Raw genomic sequence first — 21,913 nt, 5'->3', positions numbered from 1 at the left:
ACAAAAATAATTTTTGTAATATAATATTTTAGTTAATCTCAAAAAATATATTTTATGAACTCAGTACAAGGTGTTTAACAAAAGAAATAATACTTTTCAACAAAAACGAAAAAAATAATAAGAACAAAAGAAGAATTATTTTTGTTTAATATGTATTATATTACTAATATTTATCATTTGATTTTCAAAATACATATATATATATATATATATAAAATCAAATTATAATAATAATTAAGTATATAAGATAAAAAAAAATACAATTTAAGATTCAAAATAAATATAATTAGCTCACTTATATAACTTTTAAAAATAAAACTTATTGGAGAATAAGTGAGTGTCAATTCTTTTGTTATGGTTTTTAGGTGATAAAGAGTTTTTTTTACCCCATTTTTGGCAGATTAGTAGGAAACTATTTCAAAAAATATATATATAGAAAAAGATTACTAGAATAATAATTTTGAAAAAATTTTAATGTTATATATGGGATGATAAAAATAGTTTTTTTTTTTTTTTGAAAAAAAATATTAGTGACAAAGACTTTAAATAAGAGAAATAATCGCTTAATAAATGCTAACATTTACTATTCCTTTATTATCGGAGATAATTAAGGTAGAGAATCAAAGAGATTCACTCTTAAATATGTGGGCAACATAATAAAATTACATTTTTTTTCCTAAAAATATATGAAACTATTAATACTATTATGAAAATTATGAAAATATTTGTAAACTATTATTACTATTATGAAATTATGATCCGCTGTGTTTTTACATATTATCGCATAGTGGAATAATTATAATTTCAAATATTTTGAGATATATATATATATATACACACTAAACTCAAATAAAAATATATATAAATCAAGAAGAAGCCGAAAGAAACATAAGAGAAAATTACGCATTTGTTCTTTTTAATATATGAATGTCCTGTCTTATTTCAAAAGAAAAAATAATAAATATGTGTATATATCATAAAAGCATTTTATTTTTGGGTAAATAAATCATAAATGCATACTTGCTGTTTTGTTTTTTTTTGTTTTTTATTTTTCTTTTTAATATGGAATCCTTGCTTATATATACGTGAAGGAGGTTATGGATCATTGAAAATTATATAACCTAATATCCCTTATATTCAAGGGGAACAGCACCACCCAAATTGTGTCTTCTCAAATCTCAAGGCAAATGATAATACATAGAAAAATGAGAGATCAGCTAATAAAAGTGGCTCATCTTTCTCCTAGTTTTCATATTTCTGACGTATATATGGAAAATTATATAAGAACTTTGACCGTGCACACTCTTTGACCGTGCAGCCTGGGCCTTTTCTTTTTTTCGATTAAAAATGTATCCAATTTATATGCCTTTGGGTGCGGTTTAAGGTATTTACATGTGCCGCTTACATTAATTAAACTCTTTTTCTTGTTGTTTCAAACTTTCTGGCTTATCATCTACGACAATTGAATCCCACGATATCTAAACTACAACTCCTAATTTTTTCGCTTCTTATAAGTTTTTTTTTTTTTTTTTTCTTCCATCGTTGTAAGTAAAAGTGCTAAGGAAATAATATTAGACAATAATTTGCATCTTTTTATGCGTAATCAAAGCATTTTATTCTTATTTTTTTGGTTTAAATAACAAAAATGCTTTTAACATATAGAGTAGTTTGGATTTCATTCATATATACATATGTGTGTATATATAAATGAAATTTTTTCTTTTTTTCTTTCTCTTTTTTTGTTTTGTTTTGTTTTTTGTTTTTTGTTTTTTGCGAATGAAAATTTATATCTTATATGAATATTAGGAAAGTTAAAACAAAATATAATAAATATTCAGAATGTACATTAATTCTTTATAACCAAAAACTACATCTCAATATTATTTCACGTAATTCAAATATACATATATTCATTTAACTTTGAGAATTTTGGAGAATGAATCAAACTCTCCATTTGGTACACAACAAAAGAAAGCAAACCAGAATATCGTATAACCATTTACACAAAATATATATATCTCTAACAAAAAATGTTTGAGTTCTCAATGTATATATATAATAAAGTTATTAATCCATATATTTTTCTGTTGGGTCTCATACACTTAATTCTTCAAACAGCATTACATTAGAGTATCATATCAAATCATAGTATTTGAAAATATAACTATATATTTTTCAAAGGACCACCATTAATTTGATCATGTGGTTTTTATTGTAATAAGAATAAAATTTACGAACCTTCGACCGTTAGCCGGTTTAACAGGATCATCCTTGTAATCATGCGTAGCTACACATACCATAGAAACAATACTCTCCGGGTTTACACCGGTGGTTGCATTCTCCACAATGCCTTTTGTCCAACGACAAGTACACACACTTCCCTCTGCAACAAGTCTCTGGGAACTTGCATTTCTTCTTGCATGCACCGCAGTTGTGTTTGTCCGTCGACAAGTCTACGCACTTGTTGTTGCAGCAGGTTGAGTTCTTCCCTCCATCTATTTCGTAGCAGATTTCATGGTCCTTGTGGCAGTGATCGGCAGCTCTAGGGTTCTTCTTCTCAGCGAGGAAGCGACTTACCCTTTTTGAAGGCAGTATGAGTTTGTTATGGTTGTCAATGGCACCGGATAGCTCTCCGGAAGAAGTTGTTGCCAAGAATAGGGGCTTTTCTTCTTCTTCTTGATGGTTAGTAATGCTTTTCATGGTTAGGGTGATGGACAAAGCCATGGTCATGGTGATGATCAATATCATTTTGACAATTAGTTCCATGGCTTTGTCCGAAGAGAGAAGGAGATCAAGTTTGAAGAAGCTTAATTACGGTAGTTTTATCGATGTAGGATTGTTCTTTTGGGGGGGGGGGGGGGGGGGGGGGGGGAGAGAGAGAGAGAGAGAGAGAGGGAGAGAGAGGGAGAGAGGTGGGCATGTGGGGGTGGAGGACTTAGGGTTTATAGTCGGACTAAGGGAAAGGTTGACGCGGGAAAGGTGGTAAAAAGGTGATGGCTCTTTGGGATGTGCTGCAAAGAGTGTGGTCGAATTTTTAAGTTAAGTTTAGAGCTTCTTTGTGATTTAGGCACTCCATTTTTCCATATGGTAACATATTATTAAAACGTGACAACCCATAAAAGTCAAAGGGTAATATCGACTTCTTGGCATCCTCTAGACTATAGTTTCAACGAAGAATGGAGTGCCCCAAGAATGAAATCCAAGGTCCTTCAATGGCCGACTTGAAGAAATTTAGGCATGCTGTTGGGGGAAGCAAAGGGGTTGTAGCATTAATGAAATATGGGGGTGTATTAAACAAATATTATACAGGCTTAAGCAAACATAGACCCTAAACATGCCACTACTTGGCGTACGCGTGTTATGTTTATTTAAACTTGAGCTACAAAGAAGGGACGTGGGAGTCTGTATACAACCCGTCTTTTATAGGTCCTTATTAATCAAAGTATAGTAGTGCATGTAAATTGCAAGTTAGGTAGCTCTGAAGGGTTCAAGATTGCACGTTTTTTATGTAACAAGTAATATTGCAGCAAAAATTAAAGTTTTTGGTCCAAAAGAATGAGTACCACATGTCACAATGTCATAGGTTTTTAAAATTTTTATATTAATTTTTTAGTTGCTTATATATGTATGAATGTGTGTTAATTGTTTCTTCATTGTGCGTAGGTAATTGTGTACAAGTGAAAATATATATATATGTAGGCTTTGACAAGAAGATCAATATATACAATTTGTAAAAACAAGTTCAAATACAAAATTATTGCCTGTTTATAAGCATTGATTTCGTGTTTGTCATGATCAATGCTTGCATTTGGAACAAACATAGCTTCATTTATGGTTAAAAAGATAACTAAAGTAAAGCAGTGTAAAAGTATATGAATATCTATATATATAAAGTATGATTTTCTATTAAAAGGAATATTCAGGGTCAACTCATTTGTACATTGTTCCATCACTTAGATCATATTGAGATATACTTCAAGATCCTATATTCTGTATATCAAGAGGGTGCCATCTAAGCATAGCATCTATCTTAATGCTCTCTTAACTTCAAAACACCTTTAATATTAAAAAAATAAAAATAAAAAAAAAAATAAAAAGAAAAAACTTCAATACACCTGAATAAGCTGATTAGAACTCGAACAATGGAATCCCCTATGAATAAATTGATTGAATTGATCTTTACAGATCACATATTCATGATTTATGATATATAGCGTCTTTCATATATATTAGTGTATATTCATAAAATTAAGTGGAAAAGAGTTGGGAATTTTCGTATGAATCACTAGGCAATATTTTTGGTTTTCAAACCGAGAACAATGCATATGTGTTGGTTTTAACGTCTAAGACTATGAAACTGATTTTCTTACCATTATCTATTTTCGTTCATATTCAAACCAAAGTAATCATGTCATAATTTATAAATTTTGGAGTTTAAATTAAATACCTGTTTGGCATAGTTTTTTTATTTTTTTATACCTAAAGTACCTTTTGATGGTCAAAAGTTTTTTTTGAAAAAAAAAAAATTATCTTTTCTCTGATGTGTTAGAAAAATTAAAATTTTGAGCTTTTTTAATTTTTTTTTTAATTTATATGTGAAATTTAATAAATGCAATTTTTTTTAAACTTTTCAATGAAAGTTTGTTTTTTAAAAAATTAATTATGAAACATTCTTAAAAAAAAAAAAAAAACTCTAATTTCATAAACAATACCAAACGGAAAATAATCATGTCATAATTTATAAATTTTGTAGTTTAAAATTTGGGTGAAAAAGGAATTAAAATATTAACAAATTTAAAAATATTAAAAAAAAAATTTATACATGCTCTATTTTTCGATGGAAAAATTCAAGGATTTTATGCAATTTTGTTCCTTCCCTTCTTTACGCAGGGACCCTTTAATATTTGACATTTTCATACTTTTGGCTCTTATTTGATTCACTTTCTTTTTCCCTTAAACTTTTCTATTTTTTTTTTTTAATAATTATGGTTAAATAATTAAGTTTAATTTGTACACATATGTTTTCTTTTTATTAAACTGAAAAAAGAAAAATAATAAAACGGCTATAAAAGATAATTAAAAGGAGGACGAAGAATTCTATACGTTAAAAAAAATGTATCGAAGAAATCAAGATCGAAGATTTGAAATTTGTATGTTTTTTTTTTTTTTTTTTAATTTGTTTATTTTAAATACTATTAGAAAACAAAAAAGCCGATTTTAGTTAATTATTTTTTGCAAAACGAACAAAATCGCCTGACGTGTACGCCAAAAGCCTCCGTCGAGAGGCTCGCGATCCCGTCCGTCTTGCCCAAAGAACAAGAACTTTCGCTACACCGATGGCAGCTTCTATGGTGTTTAGACCTCGCAATTACAGTGCCGAGGAAAAATCCCATTCCCTCACGCGCTTACGCGCGAACGATCATCCTCTATCCACTTCATCATCTTCCTCTCACCTCCAGGTCTGTATTACATATCCAAATTACTCTCCATTATCCTTTTTTTTTTTTTTTTAAAATCTTATTTTATTTTTTTAGTTCTTTATTGCTTATCATCAATGTTTGTTTGGTGGCTAAGAAAGTGCAGGAAAATCAATTTGGTTTTCTCTTGATATCATTTTCACTAATTAGGAGCCACTGATCAACTAACTTCTTGATAATTTAAGTTCTAACTTAAAAGTGATATAATTAAACTCTTGTTTATGTTCTAGTGAAAGGCTTTTTTAGGTTTTGGGGAATATCAATTGCTAATGGAAATTCTAAATTTCATCTCATAGATATTCAACATAAATTTATATATATTTAGACAAAATTCGGTGATATTTTCTAGGTTGCTGTTGTGGATCACGGGAAAAAGGATTTTTTTGATCCTTTGAGAAGCTTGGATGACAATGGAGCAGTTTCTGGAGAAGCATTACAAGAAGTTGAAATTTCTTCTAGCCCAGGACTCTCCAGTGAAGCTTCTGTGCAAAATTCAGCAAAAGAATGGACCTCATTCAGTAGAATCTTAATGCAAAAGTTTCCTGTCTCTAAAATGATTTCAGTTTCCTCCGTAAGTGATTTACTTGTTTTGGATGATTTCGGCTTGAAAATTAACATGCCCTTTTATATATGAGTCTCTTGGAGGGATGGAGTCTGCTACTAGAGTCTGATGAACTGTTCAAGCTATAAGCATTGTTGTTTATTCGATGCTTATATTTGGACATCTTTTTTCAACTTTGAGGAATTAGTATTGTTAAGTTAGCATTTTCCCCAAATGTTTAAGCTCTTAATAAGTGAACCACCCTATTGTAACCTCTCTACTTCTTTTTCTTCATTTATTTATTTTTTGAAATTACAGATGTCCAATGCAATAATAAAAGGTGGAAAAAGTATGTCTCTCTGTTCCCTTTTCTCTCTTTTGTTGTTGTTTTCTTCAATCAAATATAGCTTATGTCAATGCAAGCCTTATTTTTGTTAATTTTTTTCTTAATAATCAAGTATATGTCAGAGAAGGTTTAATATATATATATATATATATAAATTAAACAACATTACATGCAGTATATGAGAAAGCTTCAACAAGTACGCATTTGGAAGAACTGGAAGATCCACAAAAATTTGCAGAAGAGGGAGTCAAGGTCATTACGCGGCATGAGTATGTCTCCCGGTTACATGAGCTCAGAGATGAAATTATTCGTGCATGGCGTGCCAGTGATCGTGTTACAACTTTGAAGTTATCTATAAAGGTTATTTTGCTTGATTTGGTTTTCTCTTACATTTTCTTCTACATAGTTGAGTTTGCATTGTGAATTGATTTATATTCTAACTCTATATATGGGAAAAAAAGTCTTAACAATTGTGCCTTAAAATTGGTTTCTTTGGTTTATACAGATAGGGTAAAGAAATTGGCTGCATTGACTTATCATCCTTTAGTTATTTAATATTCATAACATTAATTTGTAGAATTACAATATTACTTGATCTACAAAGTACGAAGCACAAAGTAAACTCTTCTACTCCAATTTTATAAACTAGGTGTTTTTGACCCAAAAAAATTGTTTGTTAAAGGATTTTAAATGCTATAGTATTTGAGAATCCTCAATGTGTGAGAATGCTAAGTTTAGGAGTGATGTCTCACTGTGTCTTGTGATTTACAATGTTGAAGCCAATTCTTTGTTCTGCAGGTTGCTAGGCTTTTAATGGATACGTCAGTATTACAATTTTATCCCACACTTTTTGTTCTTGCTATGGATATAATGGACACAGTTGGGAATATGGTATGGGAACGTATCAAGTGGAAAGCTGAATTTGCAGAAGATGGAAACAAACTCTACTCATTACCAGGTCTTTTTCATTTGAATATGTCTCTTTTTCTCTAGTGCATAGGATTTATTGTACACCCTCTTATTGTTTTGACCTTTTTATTTATTGTACATTAAATTTGTCAAGAAGATCAGTTGCATTACTATTGTAGCACCTTGGTGCTTTTTCCTAAGACTTCTGTGGGGTTAATAACAGAAAATTTTGAAGCAAGTGATATTTGCTCTGATGCGAAGGAAACTTGCTATAATTGGTTCTGCAAAATTGGTGCCATCCGGGAGCTTCTTCCACGCATGTAAGCTCTATCTTCTGGTTTCTATTTTTCAGTTTCTCCTTTTTTGGGTAAGATTACCTATCCTTGTTTCTATATTGTTAGATATTATCAAATAGTGGTTTTTTTTTTTTTTTTTTTTTTTTTTTTTTTTTTTTCCATTTTCATATAAATTTTGCTGAAGGAAAATGTTAAATTGTGTGTGTGGTGTGTTTTTTTTTTTTTTTTTTGTTTGCTTAAGAAAATTGTGTTTAATATCTCTGAAGTTTCCCTGCTTTGTTCAAACGCAAAAAACTTCCAAACCTGTTTGATTAAATTTTCTCGTATTTGTGTTATGTCAGTTTCTGTCTCTTTCTCTCTCTCTCAATCTATCTATCTCTGAATATGGTTCTTTCAGCTCTCTCTCTCTCTCTCTCTCTATCTATCTCTTAATATGGTTATTGCCGGTTGTTTCTCATATCATATCAGTTATTTGGAGCTGGCAATATTGCCTTGCTGGCGTTTCCTGCTTGACCGACCTGAAGACAGTCTCCAACGTTTGGTAATGATGACAAGAGGGTTAGCAGATCCATTGGCATCTGCCTATTGTCGTTTGTACATGGCCCATTGTATGCTGAAGTTACCCTCTTGTGATAAAGGTAACACATTATGCTGCATGAATAGACATCATAATACCTTCGAAGGTCTGTTGTAATCGTGTGATTCCATTCAATTTTTCAAGGTGCAAATAAACTGATTAGAAATAATGAGGATGTGATTAAAATTGTAACAGTGGGCATTTTTTTTTATATGACTGAATGGCAACGAATGTTCAAAAATTAACTATGCCCCAATTATCTGGTGTATGTGTTTGTTAAGTTTCGTAGTGTGTATACATGCACCTCAAATGTTTATATCTGCACATGTTAATTGCATTTTATACTATGAAATTCAAATAGTGGGATCTTTGAAAATATTGCTCCTTCCAGGATATCTAGTTAGATGTGTAAACGACATCAAAAGTTTACTGTCATGGGTCATGTTGAGAAAGGAAGCTGCCGATGGAAATATTATTGACAACAAAAGATTACTTGTCAGTCTGATGGAGCCAACCATTGAATTTATAATGAAATGCATATTTAAGGATGTTTCTCAGGTATGTTATGGAGTTTTCATGCAGCAACTGATACTTGTTCTAAACAATATGTAAGATGTGGTTCTAAATGTTATTTTCCTTTACTTTTTATCTCTTTTGCAAAGTAATAGGTATACTGTTTGTGTTACATCCTGTTTTAGTATCGGAACAGCATGACCTCTAACTCTAAAAGGCTAAACCTTAAAATGTAAAGTTTTTGAAATCTAGGAGTAATAATTTAGGAGACGTAATAATAATTATTTACTTTTATAGGACTTTGCAATTCTAATTTTGACTTAATTGCTTTGGTAGTCTAAGAGTATGCTGAATTCTGCTTGTCTAAAGAGAAAAGAATACAATGCTAATTTTCTCTGATGAATTTTCCATTGTCTCTGGATTTTATATGCTTCTGATTTTTTTTAAAAATGTTTTAATATTTATTGAAGAAACAAGTAGGTAACATACTGGTGGAGCTTGAATTAGGAAGGAATGCAATGGAGTTGTTTGGAAATTTCCCATGTGTTTCAATTGTTCTTCATCATCTACTAAAGGAACTTCCTATTGAAGTAGTTAGCTCAAGTGCTGTTGGGATCCTTCATGTTATTGAGTGCAGCAATGATTATTCCTTTGACCAGGTATAGTATTAGTGACCATAGACACTACTAGAGCCCTAACTTCTGAGCCTAAAAAGCAGTTTTCCTCATCTTTGCTCCGTGTGTGGTTGTCTTTGGGTCTTGGCTTGGATTTTTAGGATCAATCTACTTTTTAACTTTTTCTATCAGAAAGAATAATTCAACAAGTACCTTCTGAATCTTTATGCCTCTGTTTTTCGGTTGTGAAGTGCTTGAATTACAGGTTACTTGGATTCAGGCTGTGTGAAACTAAATCTCGAACAGACATTCTTAATGCTGTGGCAGATATCGTTATTCAGGTACTTGGAATTGTCTATTACTGTTAGCTTCAATTGCTTATTTTTTAGTTTTGCAATTTTTTATTCTAAGTTCTTATAACCTAAATTTTAGATTTCATATGTAAAAGTAGCTGTAAGTTTAGATGAGCTATCAGATGGAACCCACCCTTGCATTAGGTCAGGGTTCATAATTGCTATCAACTAGCCTTCTTTTCTGATTGTATATGTGACGTTTATGGTGCTTTGCTCTTTGAATATTAATTAGCATCTTTTTTGACAAAGGCAGATGTTGTTCTAATCTTGACCATGTTAGGTTGTTACTCAATATGATAGCCTTGATGAGTACTTGAAGGTTGTGGAGGCTTTTCTAGATATTATTCTTCAAAATCAGATGGTAAGTTTAGTTGATTGTGACATCTTTTGATTCTCTATATTTATTATTAAAAAAGTATCTTTCTTTCACGTAAATTGATGTAAAAGAACATTGTCATCATTTTATTCTGGGGGCATTCATTTTTCGTTTTTTTAGAAGGCTATATTTGTTTGATGACAAAGTTGTATTGTTGATTTCAAGTATATTTCTTCCCAGAGTATGGATTTGATCGTTTCATTCTACATAAATTTTCCTGTTAAGTGGACTGAATAAACTTGTTATGTACATGTGATGGATAAGTAAGTACTGCCTGTAAAGTAGTGAAACGAGGTAAGAAGTAATTGAGGATGTGACTTCAGCCGAAAGTAGAAGTTTGGCGATCTACACTTCAACTTTGGATTGAACTTCCCTTTATAATGTTCATCTTGTTACCTAATTTTTATTTCTTTTACGATACAAGTTCATAGTTGATATTTCATTATCATTATTAAGTTACCAACAACCCTAAAACCTTAATTAACCAGCAACCCTAAAAGCTTAATTACTAGGAATTGTACCCAACTATGTATATCAAATTAACATGATAGACAACTAACACTTTCATTCACATGTACGTAGGATTTAAATATAAGAAAATTTAAATAGCTAGGCTTTGGAACTGTGTTAAGTCAGTCAATCTCAAAAGCTTAAGTTGGTAGGAAGTTGCCTCAACTATCAAGCTAACACAACTGATAATCAACAGAACTGCAAATGTGAGATAGTGTATCTATACAATGATACAGCAATGCAATTTATTTTCTATTTTAGTTCTCTTTCTTCTGAATTTAATCGTTTATGCTAGGATAACCATCTGAATGCCACTTTAGAAGGTATTTCAAAACGGGCATCCAGTAAAGGAACCACTGAAGATGAACTGGGAAGCTTGCAGTCTGTCATGGTGAAGCTCCTTTGTCACTGTGAGAATTTAGAAGATATATTTGCCTTGGTATGATTCTATTTGTATTTCTTGACAGCCCTCTCTCTCTCTCTCTCTAGTAATTTCACTACGACTAGGCCAAAGGATGGCGATGAATAATTGCTAAATTTGCTTTTAGATGGTTGTCTAGTTGAATTGTGGTTTCTTATTGAACTTTTTGTAGGAACATTTTCTTGAGATCCTAGATGTAATGTACGGAAGCTCAAGGAGCACTGTCAATGTGCATATCCTTAATATGGCAACGAGGTAATTTCATCAGTTTCTTTGTGACTCTTTTGCTACAGCTCATGATCTTGGGCTGTTGTATGGATTTGTTGTTTGATTATAAGTTCGATAAGGTCTAACGGTCGTGCATTTTACAATACCTCTGATGAAGAAATTGTGCTGCTTAAAGATCATTGACATTGTGACAATAATTTTTTGTCACATGACTTATATCTCTGGGTCTCAATCATGTGACTTGTGATCAGCCTGAATGTGGTATCTGGTGGCCTGAAACTTTTGCTAGTGTTCAAAGAACCCTCACTAAACTTTCTAGACAAGGGATGAAAATATTTCAAATGTTTGAAGTCTTAAGAATTGGATTGTGTCCCTACTGGTGCTTATAAAATTGTGCAGTTTTATGACCTGCATGCAGTGTTCCTTACATTCTCTAACTATACTAATTTGAAAGTGGTATAAACCAGGACACGTTTCCATGAGAAAGCAGATAACTTTTTAGGTTCTCATCCTTTCGAGTCTTACAACCCTTTTCTGTTCCTTGATCCTTGTAATTCTGTTTGAACAATGTATTGGAATCATTTTTTCCATGATGGTTATTTCATTGGGCAGGAGTGCACGTATATGTGATCCAACAACAATACAGTTGCTTTTTGAAATATCTCAGGCTTTACATGATGATATAGACTTTTTGAATGTGAAAGATGAAGATAACCAGCCAGCACGTTTAATTTCTCGTTTTGTCTGTATGGTAAGAAATTCAGGTATTTGCTTCTGATTTGTGTACATTTTTTTTACTACATAGATATATGTTGTAACTATTGCCTTTTGATATGAGACATTTCATATATTGGTATCTTGATGTTAGGTTGACTATGGGACAGAGATGGAACGTCATTTGACCTTTTTAGTTGAATGTCGTGGAGCTTTTGGCAGCATAAGAGGGCTTAATGTATGTTACTATTTTACCTCTTTCTTTCTTAATATGTACTGAGGCCAGAATTATGTTTAACTTTGCCTAGTTATTTGATACATGACATGGATAAATACACAAAGTTAGCAGCTGTATTTGATGCTATTGCATTAAAGTTCTGATAATTTGTTCACTTGGTACCCTGTAAAGTACCATATAACTAAATTACATTGGTACATTCGTGCACCTGTACACACACCCATGCAGTTGTTCTAGCAAACTAAATGATACGTTATTCTGTCAAAGCAAAGATGATTGTACCATGCTAATATCTGAATTATTAGAAGTTTGATTGTCACTTTATGACCCAGTTGTGAAAAGTGGAGTTATATTGAGAGAAAAAAGAAGATAATCTTGTTTTATATATCTTTGGTTAACAGTCATCACATCCTTTTGTATGTGACAAATTTCTGTATATGTTATAAACAAAGGTTGAGATGGTAATTTGCACTTTAAGGAAGGCATTGTTTTTTTATTTTCTCAGGACAATTTACACACATATTTGAGTGGGGTGGTTTCCTTTAATGGGCATCTAGAGTACTTTTGTAGCTTTTTCCAGTAATAATGGTAAGCAGATAGCATGTTTCATAAGAAAAATCAATTAAGCTCAATGCCTATAACATAGTTTTTAGAAAAAGGAAACGAAAAGATAAAAAATGGAATTGTCAATTGAGATAATCACTAGCTATTATTTCCTACCCATCTCAGTCAGGTATTAGTTAATGATGCAGTAGTTGCCTGCTTGGAAAACTTCTTGTTTGGTAAAGAAATACTCATGGTAATGGAAATTGGAGATGGATTCTTAGTCACATTAATAATATTCTCTTGAACAACTAATTTATTACTTATATTTACTTTCAGGAAACTCTTATTCACTCCAGCAATTGTTTAGCAGTTAAGGCTTTGAAAAATGGCAGTAAGAATCTCAGTTTTGTCAAGTCTTGCATAGCTTTTTGTGAAGTCACATTACCCTCTATTTCATCTCATACTAGACAGCTAAACCTTTATCTTGAGACGGCGGAGGTTTGTTTTCTTCTCTTAGTGTAGTGTACTTATGTTTTCCATCAACTTAACTATATATTTTTACTCATTCATGTATCAATGGCTCAGGTTGCTTTGCTAGGTGGTTTAGTTTCTCATTCAGATGGACTGATAAATTCAGCACTTGGCTCTTTGCAAAATTTAGATTTGATGGATGGTTGGTTCTTCTTTTTTCTTTTTGAAGCTCTTACCTGACCTTGGTAGTTGTATCATAATATCAATTCAGATGTTCTGTTGATTTAGGTTAGAGAATGGTTATTCCTCATGTTTGGAATTTATACTTCTTTTAAGTATGATTTGTATAGCCACATTCTTGATTTCTTTTAAGTATGATTTGTATAGCCACATTCTTGATTTGCTATCCTTTCTTAATGTTCCTTCTCTTGCTGATTCTTTTGGCATGAGTACTTCTCATTGGCTTTATGTTTCCTTGTTTTAACTTTTATTCATGATGCATTATGTGTGTATGCATTTTAGCAAAAAGCTGTAATCTTCTAAATTAAAAATTGTTGCTGAAAAAGCTTATTTGTATAGGCTCCCTGATGCAAGCTGATGTTGATGGAATGCTCTCCTCAATTCAGAAACTATGTGGCTTCTTGGTTCTGGTTCCAGGTTAGATAAGCATAATTAGTTTTCTAACCTTGTTGGCATAATGTGTGTTTCACTTGTTTTGTATTCTAATTAATATTTGAAGGTGAAAGTTCTATTCTAATTAATGCTTATGTAGTTGTTATACTTTCAACAAGCCCTTAAGGTAACTATGATTCCAAAACATGGAAAATTAAATTGGAAGTTAGATTATGAACCAAAAACCATTTGTTTTCATTGGGAAAAACAGTGATAAATATGTCAGTGAAGTTTCCTTTTTCCTACCTAAGCTAATAAAGAATGTCTTAGTAATGTTTCCTTTTTCCTACCTAAGCTAATAAGAATGTCAGTGAAGTTTCCTTTTTCCTATCTAAGCTAATAAAGAATGTCTTAGTTTTGCTCCCTTTTATTTTTCTTTTTTTTTTATTTATTTATTTTTTTCCCTTTGTTTTTTATTTTGATGTTATAAGTCAGCAGAAACTATGTGAAAGTCACCTCTCCCAGCTTATCCGAAGGATAAAAAAGGGACCTTGAATGAACAAAACAAGGGTTTCTAAGGTTGTAATTCAAATTGGAAATGAAGGTTTATGTCGTAAAATTTCCCTAGAATAAAAGTTTTAGAAGGAAAAATACTTGATTGATAATGTTGGCTGGCCCGCCCAACTATGGTACAAACAATTTGGACAATATCTGGAAATGGACAAAAGTTAAACTTTAATTGTGTTATTTCGGTTGATCTTGTACATCGTTTATAAATGTTAGTGAAATAATTTTGAGGTAGCTTGAAGAACAGTAGCATATGCACAAGCGCTTTGGTAGTTGAGTTGTCTGAAGCCTAGATGAATATTGATTATTTTTATTATTTAAAATATTGGTCAAGCGTACTTGTTTGTCCTACAGATAATTTCAAACTCCCATCATCTTCAATATTTTAGTCACTCTTTCGTCTTTGGTCATTTTTTTTTTTTTTTTTTCTCCTCACTTAATCTTTTCTGTTTGAAGGTAATCCTGAGGTAGGAGTAACTCACTTTGCAAAGAACATTTTAGCACTCTTTAACTCACAATCATGGTAACCATCCATCAAATTTTTAATGTTAAAATTCGATTAGTTTACTTTCTATCCACTTATTTTTGGAAGCTTTGGCATTGACGTTTTAAGATAATTGTTACAGGATGAAACCAAAAATGAGGACAAAGATCTTTTCTGCAATTATTTCTCTGACAGCAACATTATCTCAAAATAAGCTCCCTTATCATGGAAAGGTACATAATATAAGTATTAGAGTAATTCCAAGATTACAGAAGAGTATTTCATATCGTCAGAGACTAGGAATACTCAAAATTAAGACAGCTATACTTTGAAATGTGAAAAAATACCTTGGAATCAGAGCTATCAATTTGCCAAATTCTGCAACTTGCCTGTGCTAATATAAATCTCTCCATCTCATGGTCATTATTGTTTCCTTTTCAATTCTTCAGGTTCTAGGAAACGATCATTTATTCTTTGGTGATTTGTCTTATTCACATGAACTTACCTTGTTGGCGAAGTGTGTTCTTCAAAACCTCGTTGATGCCATTCAACAAGAGCCTTCCTCGGTAAGAATAACCACAACTAAAATTACTTCTAATGTCATAAGCTTTACCGTTCTTGCCCCTTTCTAGTTTGGGGATGCTAATATACGATGCTAATTGCTGAAACTAAGGCTGTTCGTGGACGCCTGGCACTTGAAGCTTGCAACTGCATTGCAACATCTTTCATTGTGAGTATTTGCCTTGTCCAATCTGTTGAACTGGCTTTTTAACATCTCTCTCAATCCAATTATTTCAATTTCTCCGGGAAGGGTAAATTCCTGCCTTCCCATTGTAAATGCTGTGGCAAACATGGCCGAGGCAATGGCCTCTTTGCAACAAGCATAGAGGATGGTTTCCTCTCCCATGGCTAGCAAATTATTTTTCCATCGTAGTGCAATTTTGTATTTTTGGTCTGCAATACTCAATTGTCTTTTTCCTTTTTCCTTCTATTTGGCAGCTAACTCAGGAAATATCTTCTATATATACCCGACTGTTAGAGACTGCTAAATCGTGTTCAGTGCCGGCTCAACTTTTATCTGTGGCCTTGGCTAGAAAGGAAAAATGAGGGAAAAAAAGAGGCTTTTTTTTTGGGGGGGAAATAAAATGAGGCTTTATTGTACATTTTAATTGTATAGTATTTTATTTTTGTGTAAATAATATAAAATTAAATTATGTAATATATTTTAATATATTATTATTATTATTATTTTTGCTTTGAACACAGTGAGATCGAGAATATTTGGTTTAAGATGGCTACATAGCTTTTATACTTGAAAGGAAGTTGGAAAGTATTTCTTGGCTTCATATAAAAAACAATATTTTCATCTGTTTTATGGTTGGATACTTTGTGATTTTATAATAATAAACTTTAACCTTATTTTATTGTATTCTTCTTTGTAATTATATTGAATCTAATACTTCATATAAAAAACAATATTTTCATCTGTTTTATGGTTGGATACTTTGTGATTTTATAATAATAAACTTTAACCTTATTTTATTGTATTCTTCTTTGTAATTATATTGAATCTAATATCTAGAATTAATCTGATTTGATAATCAGTTTTATATTTAATTCTGTATAAAATTTGATTAGCCTATCACTCGAATAAATTTTAACAGGATCATATTTCTGCTAATAAGATTTTAACAATATAGCATTCAAGAGCATTAGTATATTTTAAAAAAAAAAAGAAAAAAAGAAAAAAAAAAAAAGGAGTATAACTGATAATAAAAATACTCGATTTTCGTTTGGAAAACATTTTATGACATAAGTTTGAAACACACCCAAGGGATTGGAAAAAGACGTTGGCAACTCATGTGAAAAGGGAAGTATCTGGGTACTTTTTAAACGGTTAATACATAGCGAGAGCGAGACGATTAAACCTAGCCGTGTCGAATCCAAATCCAAATATACAAAAAAGAAGAAAAGCATATTAAGTCTGTTTCCGATTCTCGTTTATCTCCGGCTTTATCTGCAATCGTCGTAATACGGTGGAGAAAGCCGATGGATCTGGAGGTGGTGGGAAGGCACGCGCTGCTCTTCGACGATGACGCCATGGCGGCCTTCGTCAACTCCATGGACGCCCTCGTCGATTGGAATTCCCTCTCCATCGATCGCTACGATGTCCGCCACCTCCTCCCCAACCCTCCACCTTCTCTCACGCGCCGCCGTCACCACAATCTCTCACGCTCCTCTTCTCCGCCGCTTCTTCTTCCCGACGCCTCCCTCGAACATGAACTTGATCATGAACGTTACCTCGATTTGCCGCCACCTATCTCCGACGAGCAAGTAGCAGGTAAAACTTAAACATCTTGGAAATTTTATTCGTTGTTTTTGAATTTGAGGATCTTTGCTTAGTTTTGGCTTAGGTGAATAATTTTATCTTTCAATTTGCAGTTTCTTTTTGGTTTACTGATCAAGTAGAATAAGAGAATAATTTAATTTATGTGATTGAAATTTGTTTAAATTTGGATTGAGTGAATACCAGAGAAGAAATAACGAAAAAAAAATTAGCTATGTTTTGTTTTCCGAAGACTATTGAGTTAGCTCGAACGAGTTGGAACATTTTTCACTATAACTACTAAATGATGGTCCTCTCGTATTGCTTTCTTAGTTGGGGAAAGCATGCAAGATAGTTTTTGGGAGAGAAATTGTTGGCTTGACCGCTATGTTTTGTTTTCCGAAGACTATTGAGTTAGCTCGAACGAGTTGAACATTTTTCACTATAAGTACTAAATGAAGGTCCTCGCGTATTGCTTTCTTAGTTGGGGAAAGCATGCAAGGTAGTTTTTGGGAGAGAAATTGTTGGCTTGACCTAAACTCGTTGCATTAACGTGGCAGTGTTAGCTCCCCGGTACGGGTTGGCTCCGAAAGTTTTGAGGAAGGTGTGGAGTAGGCTGTGTAATTGTTAGTTCATTTTACATGAGAGCATACATTGTTTCTGTTTGTTTAGGGAGGTCTTGTTGTGGGATTATGTATTAGTGCCTTCTGGGCCAGCTAATATGGCATTAGTGGGGAAACCCGGCAGTGCTTCTGCCTAGTAGTGCTTTGGTTCTGTAATATCTTCTTGGGGAATCCCGGTAGTGGTGGATGGGAGGGAGGGAGTGTTAATCCTGTGACTGAGCTTTTTTGTTTGTATCATTATTATACTTTTTGCAACATCTTTTCAGTTTGCAGGTTGGATTTTAATTTGCTACAATTAATCTATCAGAGACAGTTGTAAGGATGTTCCTATTATTTTGGTATTTCTCCTTTTAGTTTCGTTTGTCTTAATTGATTATATTAGTTCTTTGTTATGTGCTAATATCATTGCTATGCTAAACTGTTCCAATGTAACTTTGTTTATGAATATCCTACTTTTTATACCCAGATGTAAATAATGATGCGCAAGCAGTGGAAACTTCAGGCTATCATGCTGTTGCTTTCTCTTATGGAAACACAAATGAATCCACTGAGCAGGAAGTTAATGGTGCTGAATCTACTTTTTATCCACCTTTCCCCGTGCCAGAAAGCTTAATTCAAAACCTAGTAAGTACTTAGCCTTATATTTTCTCTCGACCTTTATATTTTCTCTTGACCTTTTGCCATTTCACATGATATGGGTATTCTTGTGTGTTTGCTCCTTCACCAATGGCCAGATGATAATTGTCTAAGGTGCATATGTTATTCTAAGGCTTACCATGTCTAAGTTTCAGATGCTTGGAGCACGGATGGAGTTCTTGAGACCCAAGGGGCTGTGCAGGTGGGATTAGGATGGTAGAAATCCATTGAATCGTTACTGCTTGTGAGCAAATTGGATAAAACATGAACTTCATAGAGTTCTCTTTCTTGATCTTTATGGTTTTCCAAAAATATATGAGGTGCAATGGGTTTATATTGGGGTTAATTGTAAAGATAACTTAAAAATTTCAATGTTAGGTGATATATTGCAATTCTATGTCTTCGCAGTTTTGAAATGGAATTTGTTTTTGTTTCTTTTTACAGCCTCCAACAGAGAAGGTACATCAGATAATCGCAAGAACTGCTACCTTTGTTAGCATACACGGGGGGCAGTCCGAAATTGTTTTGAGAGTAAAACAGGGAGACAACCCAACATTTGGCTTCTTGATGCCTGATCATCACCTTCATGCCTACTTTAGGTATCTTGTTGATCACCAAGAACTACTAAAATCTGATGTTGATGGAAAATCCACAGAAGAAGAGAAGAAAGTTGATAGTGGTCAAGGTGGTGGTGCATTGTCTTTGCTTGGTTCTGTGTATGAGTCTGGAGAAGATGAAGATGGCATAACTGAGGATACACCTGAAGTGAAAATTGACAAGCCTGAGGAAACTGTTGATGCTGCAAGTGTGAGTGTTTCTCATAAATCAGAAGGAAAAGAACCTTCTGGAAATGTTGCTGCAAGAGATGAACTTGTTTCCAGCAATATATATCCTCCAAAAGAAAAAGTTCATGTTATAAAACGGAACCGTAGCATAAGTACAGTTAAGGGTGGAACTATAACTGGGATAAAGAAAGAAGGGGATGCAGCTGCCAATAAGTCTCAGACTCCTACTGTGCAGCCTGGCACATCTAAGATTGAACTACCAATTTTGGAGCCTCCATCTGATTTAAAGAGAGTGGTTGAAAAGGTTGTTGAGTTCATTTTGAAAAATGGTAAAGAATTTGAAGCTGTTCTTGTTGAACAGGATCGTAAATTTGGAAGATTTCCCTTCCTCCTGTCTTCTAACCAGTATCATCCTTACTATTTAGAAGTCCTACAGAAAACTCTGGAGGTATATGCAAAACATTTTACTTGTATTTACTAGCTCTGCTGTTTGTGTGAGATTCTTATTGATAAAATATGATTTTTTATTTCTTTGTGAGACAAGGGTATTAAAGAATGGGGGGACATTTTTCCTAGCTTTTTTTCAAAGTGATATGCAGATGGGGTTGTTGATCAATTTTGTGCCTTAGATCGCATTGGCCATTTGTTTGCTTCATATGCTTTGATGAGCTTGTGTATATATATATATATATATATATATATTTTTTTTTTTTTATAGGAACACATTGAATTTGTGCCCTTTTGGTTGATAGTTGAATGGATTCATGATCCATGCTACATTTTTGTGCAATTTTCTGTTTGTAATGTCCTCATGGAGGTCCACATAGAGGTTCTTAAGTTTTGAGGTTTTTTTTTTTTTAGGCTTTATGATCCCAATGATATCTGCATTAGGGTTCTTGGCTTTGGATCAACCAAATCCCATGGATTGAAATTCTTAATTTTTATTATTAAAATGCTATAAAATCATTTTGGAAAAGAAAAAAAAAAAAGAGAAAAAAAAGGCTGAGTTGCTTAAATTGTTGATTATTCTTTTCAGTTTTCTTCTGATTACTAATTTTCTTAAATTTGTCATACCTTGACAGGCCAAGTTACCTCGCAAGGGCCATGTTTCTGAGAAGCGGGTTTCAGTAGGACATGGTATAGACAAAAAAAAGGCACTCTCTAAAGAAGGTGATACCATCTCCTCTGGATCTGCTGGGCATGATCTACCGTATGATTATGATAGGAAAGAGAAGTTTAAGATGGTAATTGGAAAGTCAAAGAAGGATGAACAAGATCCACCTGCCAAGTCTAACCAGCCACATGTTGGACTCAGTGTGGATGCAGTTGCAGCTATTCTTAAAGCTGCCACAAGGGGCATTAAGAATCCAGGTCTAGAAATGTTTCCTAAACCATCATCCAGTGGTCAAGGCCCCAGCGATGAGGGTGGGTATTCCTCAAGCTTTGGGAGTCTCCATGCATCTCAACGTCAAAGCTCCATCAATAAGCTAGATGAGAACAGGGAGCCAAGTGTTTCTGTTCCTGTCGCCAAGGCTATTGCTGAGACAGCTGCACTTGCTGCTGCTAGTGAAGCTGATTCTTCTGAAGCGTCCTTGACTAGAGAACAGAAGTTGAAGGCTGAGAGATTGAAAAGGGCAAAGATGTTTGCAGCCATGTTAAAAGGTGGAGCTGCCCCTCTGAAAACCGAACCATCACGTGGTTTATCAGTTGAGCCCCCCGGGACGGTGGTTTCTTCAGGTAATGAGGGTACGAACCTTGCAAACAAAGAGAGGGAAGGCAGTTCAGTCCCATTTGAAGTTGATACTTCTGATAAGAATGAAATATCTGAAAAGAAGATTTCTGTTGATGAATGTAATGAACGGAGATCAAAGAGGAGCTACCGTTCCAGATCTAAAAGACATGAAGAGGACGAAGAACAAGATCAAGAAGATGATGCTGATGATGATGAACAGGGGAAAGAAGAAGAAGAAGATAAAAGGGGACGCAAGCACTCAAGGAAGAAGCACCGGTCTCATCGATCTTCACACCATGGTAAGAACAGGCATAAGCACCGGAAAAGGCATTCCTCCTCGAAAGCTGGTGAATCTCAATACCACAATAACTCCTCTGATGATGAAATCCGGCCCTCTAAACGGTCAAAACATCACAGTCCCTCTGATAGTGAGCATTCTCAACACCAGCATAAAGATGTTCATTCATCTGATGATGAATATCAGCATTCTCGACGGCACCATAAGCATGGTGGCTCCTCTGAAGACGAGCACAGGCATAATCGGCGACATAAACATCACAGCTCCTCTGATGGTGAGAATCACCACAGAAGTAGGTCTACAAAACATAGGAAATCCCGATCTAAAAGAGAATTGGAGTTGGAAGAAGGGGAAATATGTGCAAAATCAGATCAATCTAAAGCTAGTGAAAGTGAACGTGCTAGTAGGGAGGCTTCTGTGGATTTGTCAAAATCATATCGACATGGAAAGGCTCCATTTCAGCCATCTGAATCGACTGAGGTATCGGATGAGCTTAGAGCCAAAATTCGAGCCATGTTGATGGAAACCTTGTAGCAAATATTTTGTTTATTGCGTTGTAATATCAATTAGCCAATCTTTTATGCTAATGAGGTTAGATAGGATTACGCTCTTTCTAATTAAATTTGATTTTGAAATGAAAATTTTTTTTTTTTTCCATATTATATTATTAAACAAACTAACATGGCAATAATTTTTTTTTTTTGGTTTCTTTTTTGTTAG

At 33.4% G+C, this 21,913-nt stretch overlaps 3 protein-coding genes across 4 annotated transcripts in view; 2 read left to right on the top strand and 1 right to left on the bottom strand.

The window, feature by feature from the left end:
* Window positions 1-2,277: 2,277 nt before the first annotated feature.
* LOC125419436 (stigma-specific STIG1-like protein 1) lies at window positions 2,278-2,766 on the bottom strand. The gene has a single exon (XM_048465357.2). It carries the CDS (start codon window positions 2,764-2,766, stop codon window positions 2,278-2,280), a length of 489 nt encoding a protein of 162 aa, XP_048321314.1.
* Window positions 2,767-5,136: 2,370 nt separating this feature from the next.
* LOC107432545 (uncharacterized) overlaps window positions 5,137-21,913 on the top strand; it is a 75,086-nt gene continuing 58,309 nt past the window's right edge. The window contains exons 1-23 of one of the 2 annotated variants that reach the window (XM_060812285.1): window positions 5,137-5,459; window positions 5,827-6,048; window positions 6,337-6,367; window positions 6,540-6,724; window positions 7,163-7,322; window positions 7,497-7,593; window positions 8,038-8,207; window positions 8,538-8,704; window positions 9,130-9,318; window positions 9,525-9,614; window positions 9,907-9,987; window positions 10,808-10,951; window positions 11,106-11,188; window positions 11,774-11,912; window positions 12,030-12,113; window positions 12,996-13,157; window positions 13,245-13,332; window positions 13,710-13,787; window positions 14,766-14,832; window positions 14,936-15,026; window positions 15,243-15,359; window positions 15,467-15,523; window positions 15,793-15,924. In XM_060812285.1, the coding sequence (XP_060668268.1) occupies window positions 5,337-5,459; window positions 5,827-6,048; window positions 6,337-6,367; window positions 6,540-6,724; window positions 7,163-7,322; window positions 7,497-7,593; window positions 8,038-8,207; window positions 8,538-8,704; window positions 9,130-9,318; window positions 9,525-9,614; window positions 9,907-9,987; window positions 10,808-10,951; window positions 11,106-11,188; window positions 11,774-11,912; window positions 12,030-12,113; window positions 12,996-13,157; window positions 13,245-13,332; window positions 13,710-13,787; window positions 14,766-14,832; window positions 14,936-15,026; window positions 15,243-15,359; window positions 15,467-15,523; window positions 15,793-15,900 (2,733 nt within the window). In that variant the 5' untranslated portion in view covers window positions 5,137-5,336 and the 3' untranslated portion in view covers window positions 15,901-15,924. Of the gene's footprint in view, window positions 5,460-5,826; window positions 6,049-6,336; window positions 6,368-6,539; window positions 6,725-7,162; window positions 7,323-7,496; window positions 7,594-8,037; window positions 8,208-8,537; window positions 8,705-9,129; window positions 9,319-9,524; window positions 9,615-9,906; window positions 9,988-10,807; window positions 10,952-11,105; window positions 11,189-11,773; window positions 11,913-12,029; window positions 12,114-12,995; window positions 13,158-13,244; window positions 13,333-13,709; window positions 13,788-14,765; window positions 14,833-14,935; window positions 15,027-15,242; window positions 15,360-15,466; window positions 15,524-15,792; window positions 16,057-21,913 lie in introns of those variants that run through there. The other variant, XM_048465354.2, reaches the window with a different exon arrangement.
* LOC107432798 (uncharacterized) lies at window positions 16,608-21,843 on the top strand. The gene is made up of 4 exons (XM_016043994.4): window positions 16,608-17,134; window positions 18,209-18,366; window positions 18,823-19,611; window positions 20,246-21,843. The coding sequence occupies exons 1-4, from the start codon at window positions 16,843-16,845 to the stop codon at window positions 21,725-21,727; spliced, it is 2,721 nt and encodes a 906-aa protein (XP_015899480.3). The 5' UTR covers window positions 16,608-16,842; the 3' UTR covers window positions 21,728-21,843.

The sequence above is a fragment of the Ziziphus jujuba genome, chromosome 1 (genome assembly GCF_031755915.1).
Source record: "Ziziphus jujuba cultivar Dongzao chromosome 1, ASM3175591v1".
In the NCBI taxonomy this organism is placed as follows: Eukaryota; Viridiplantae; Streptophyta; class Magnoliopsida; order Rosales; family Rhamnaceae; genus Ziziphus; species Ziziphus jujuba.
The sequence above is the reverse complement of the archived record's forward strand: the minus strand, read 5'-3'. Positions and strand labels throughout refer to the sequence as shown.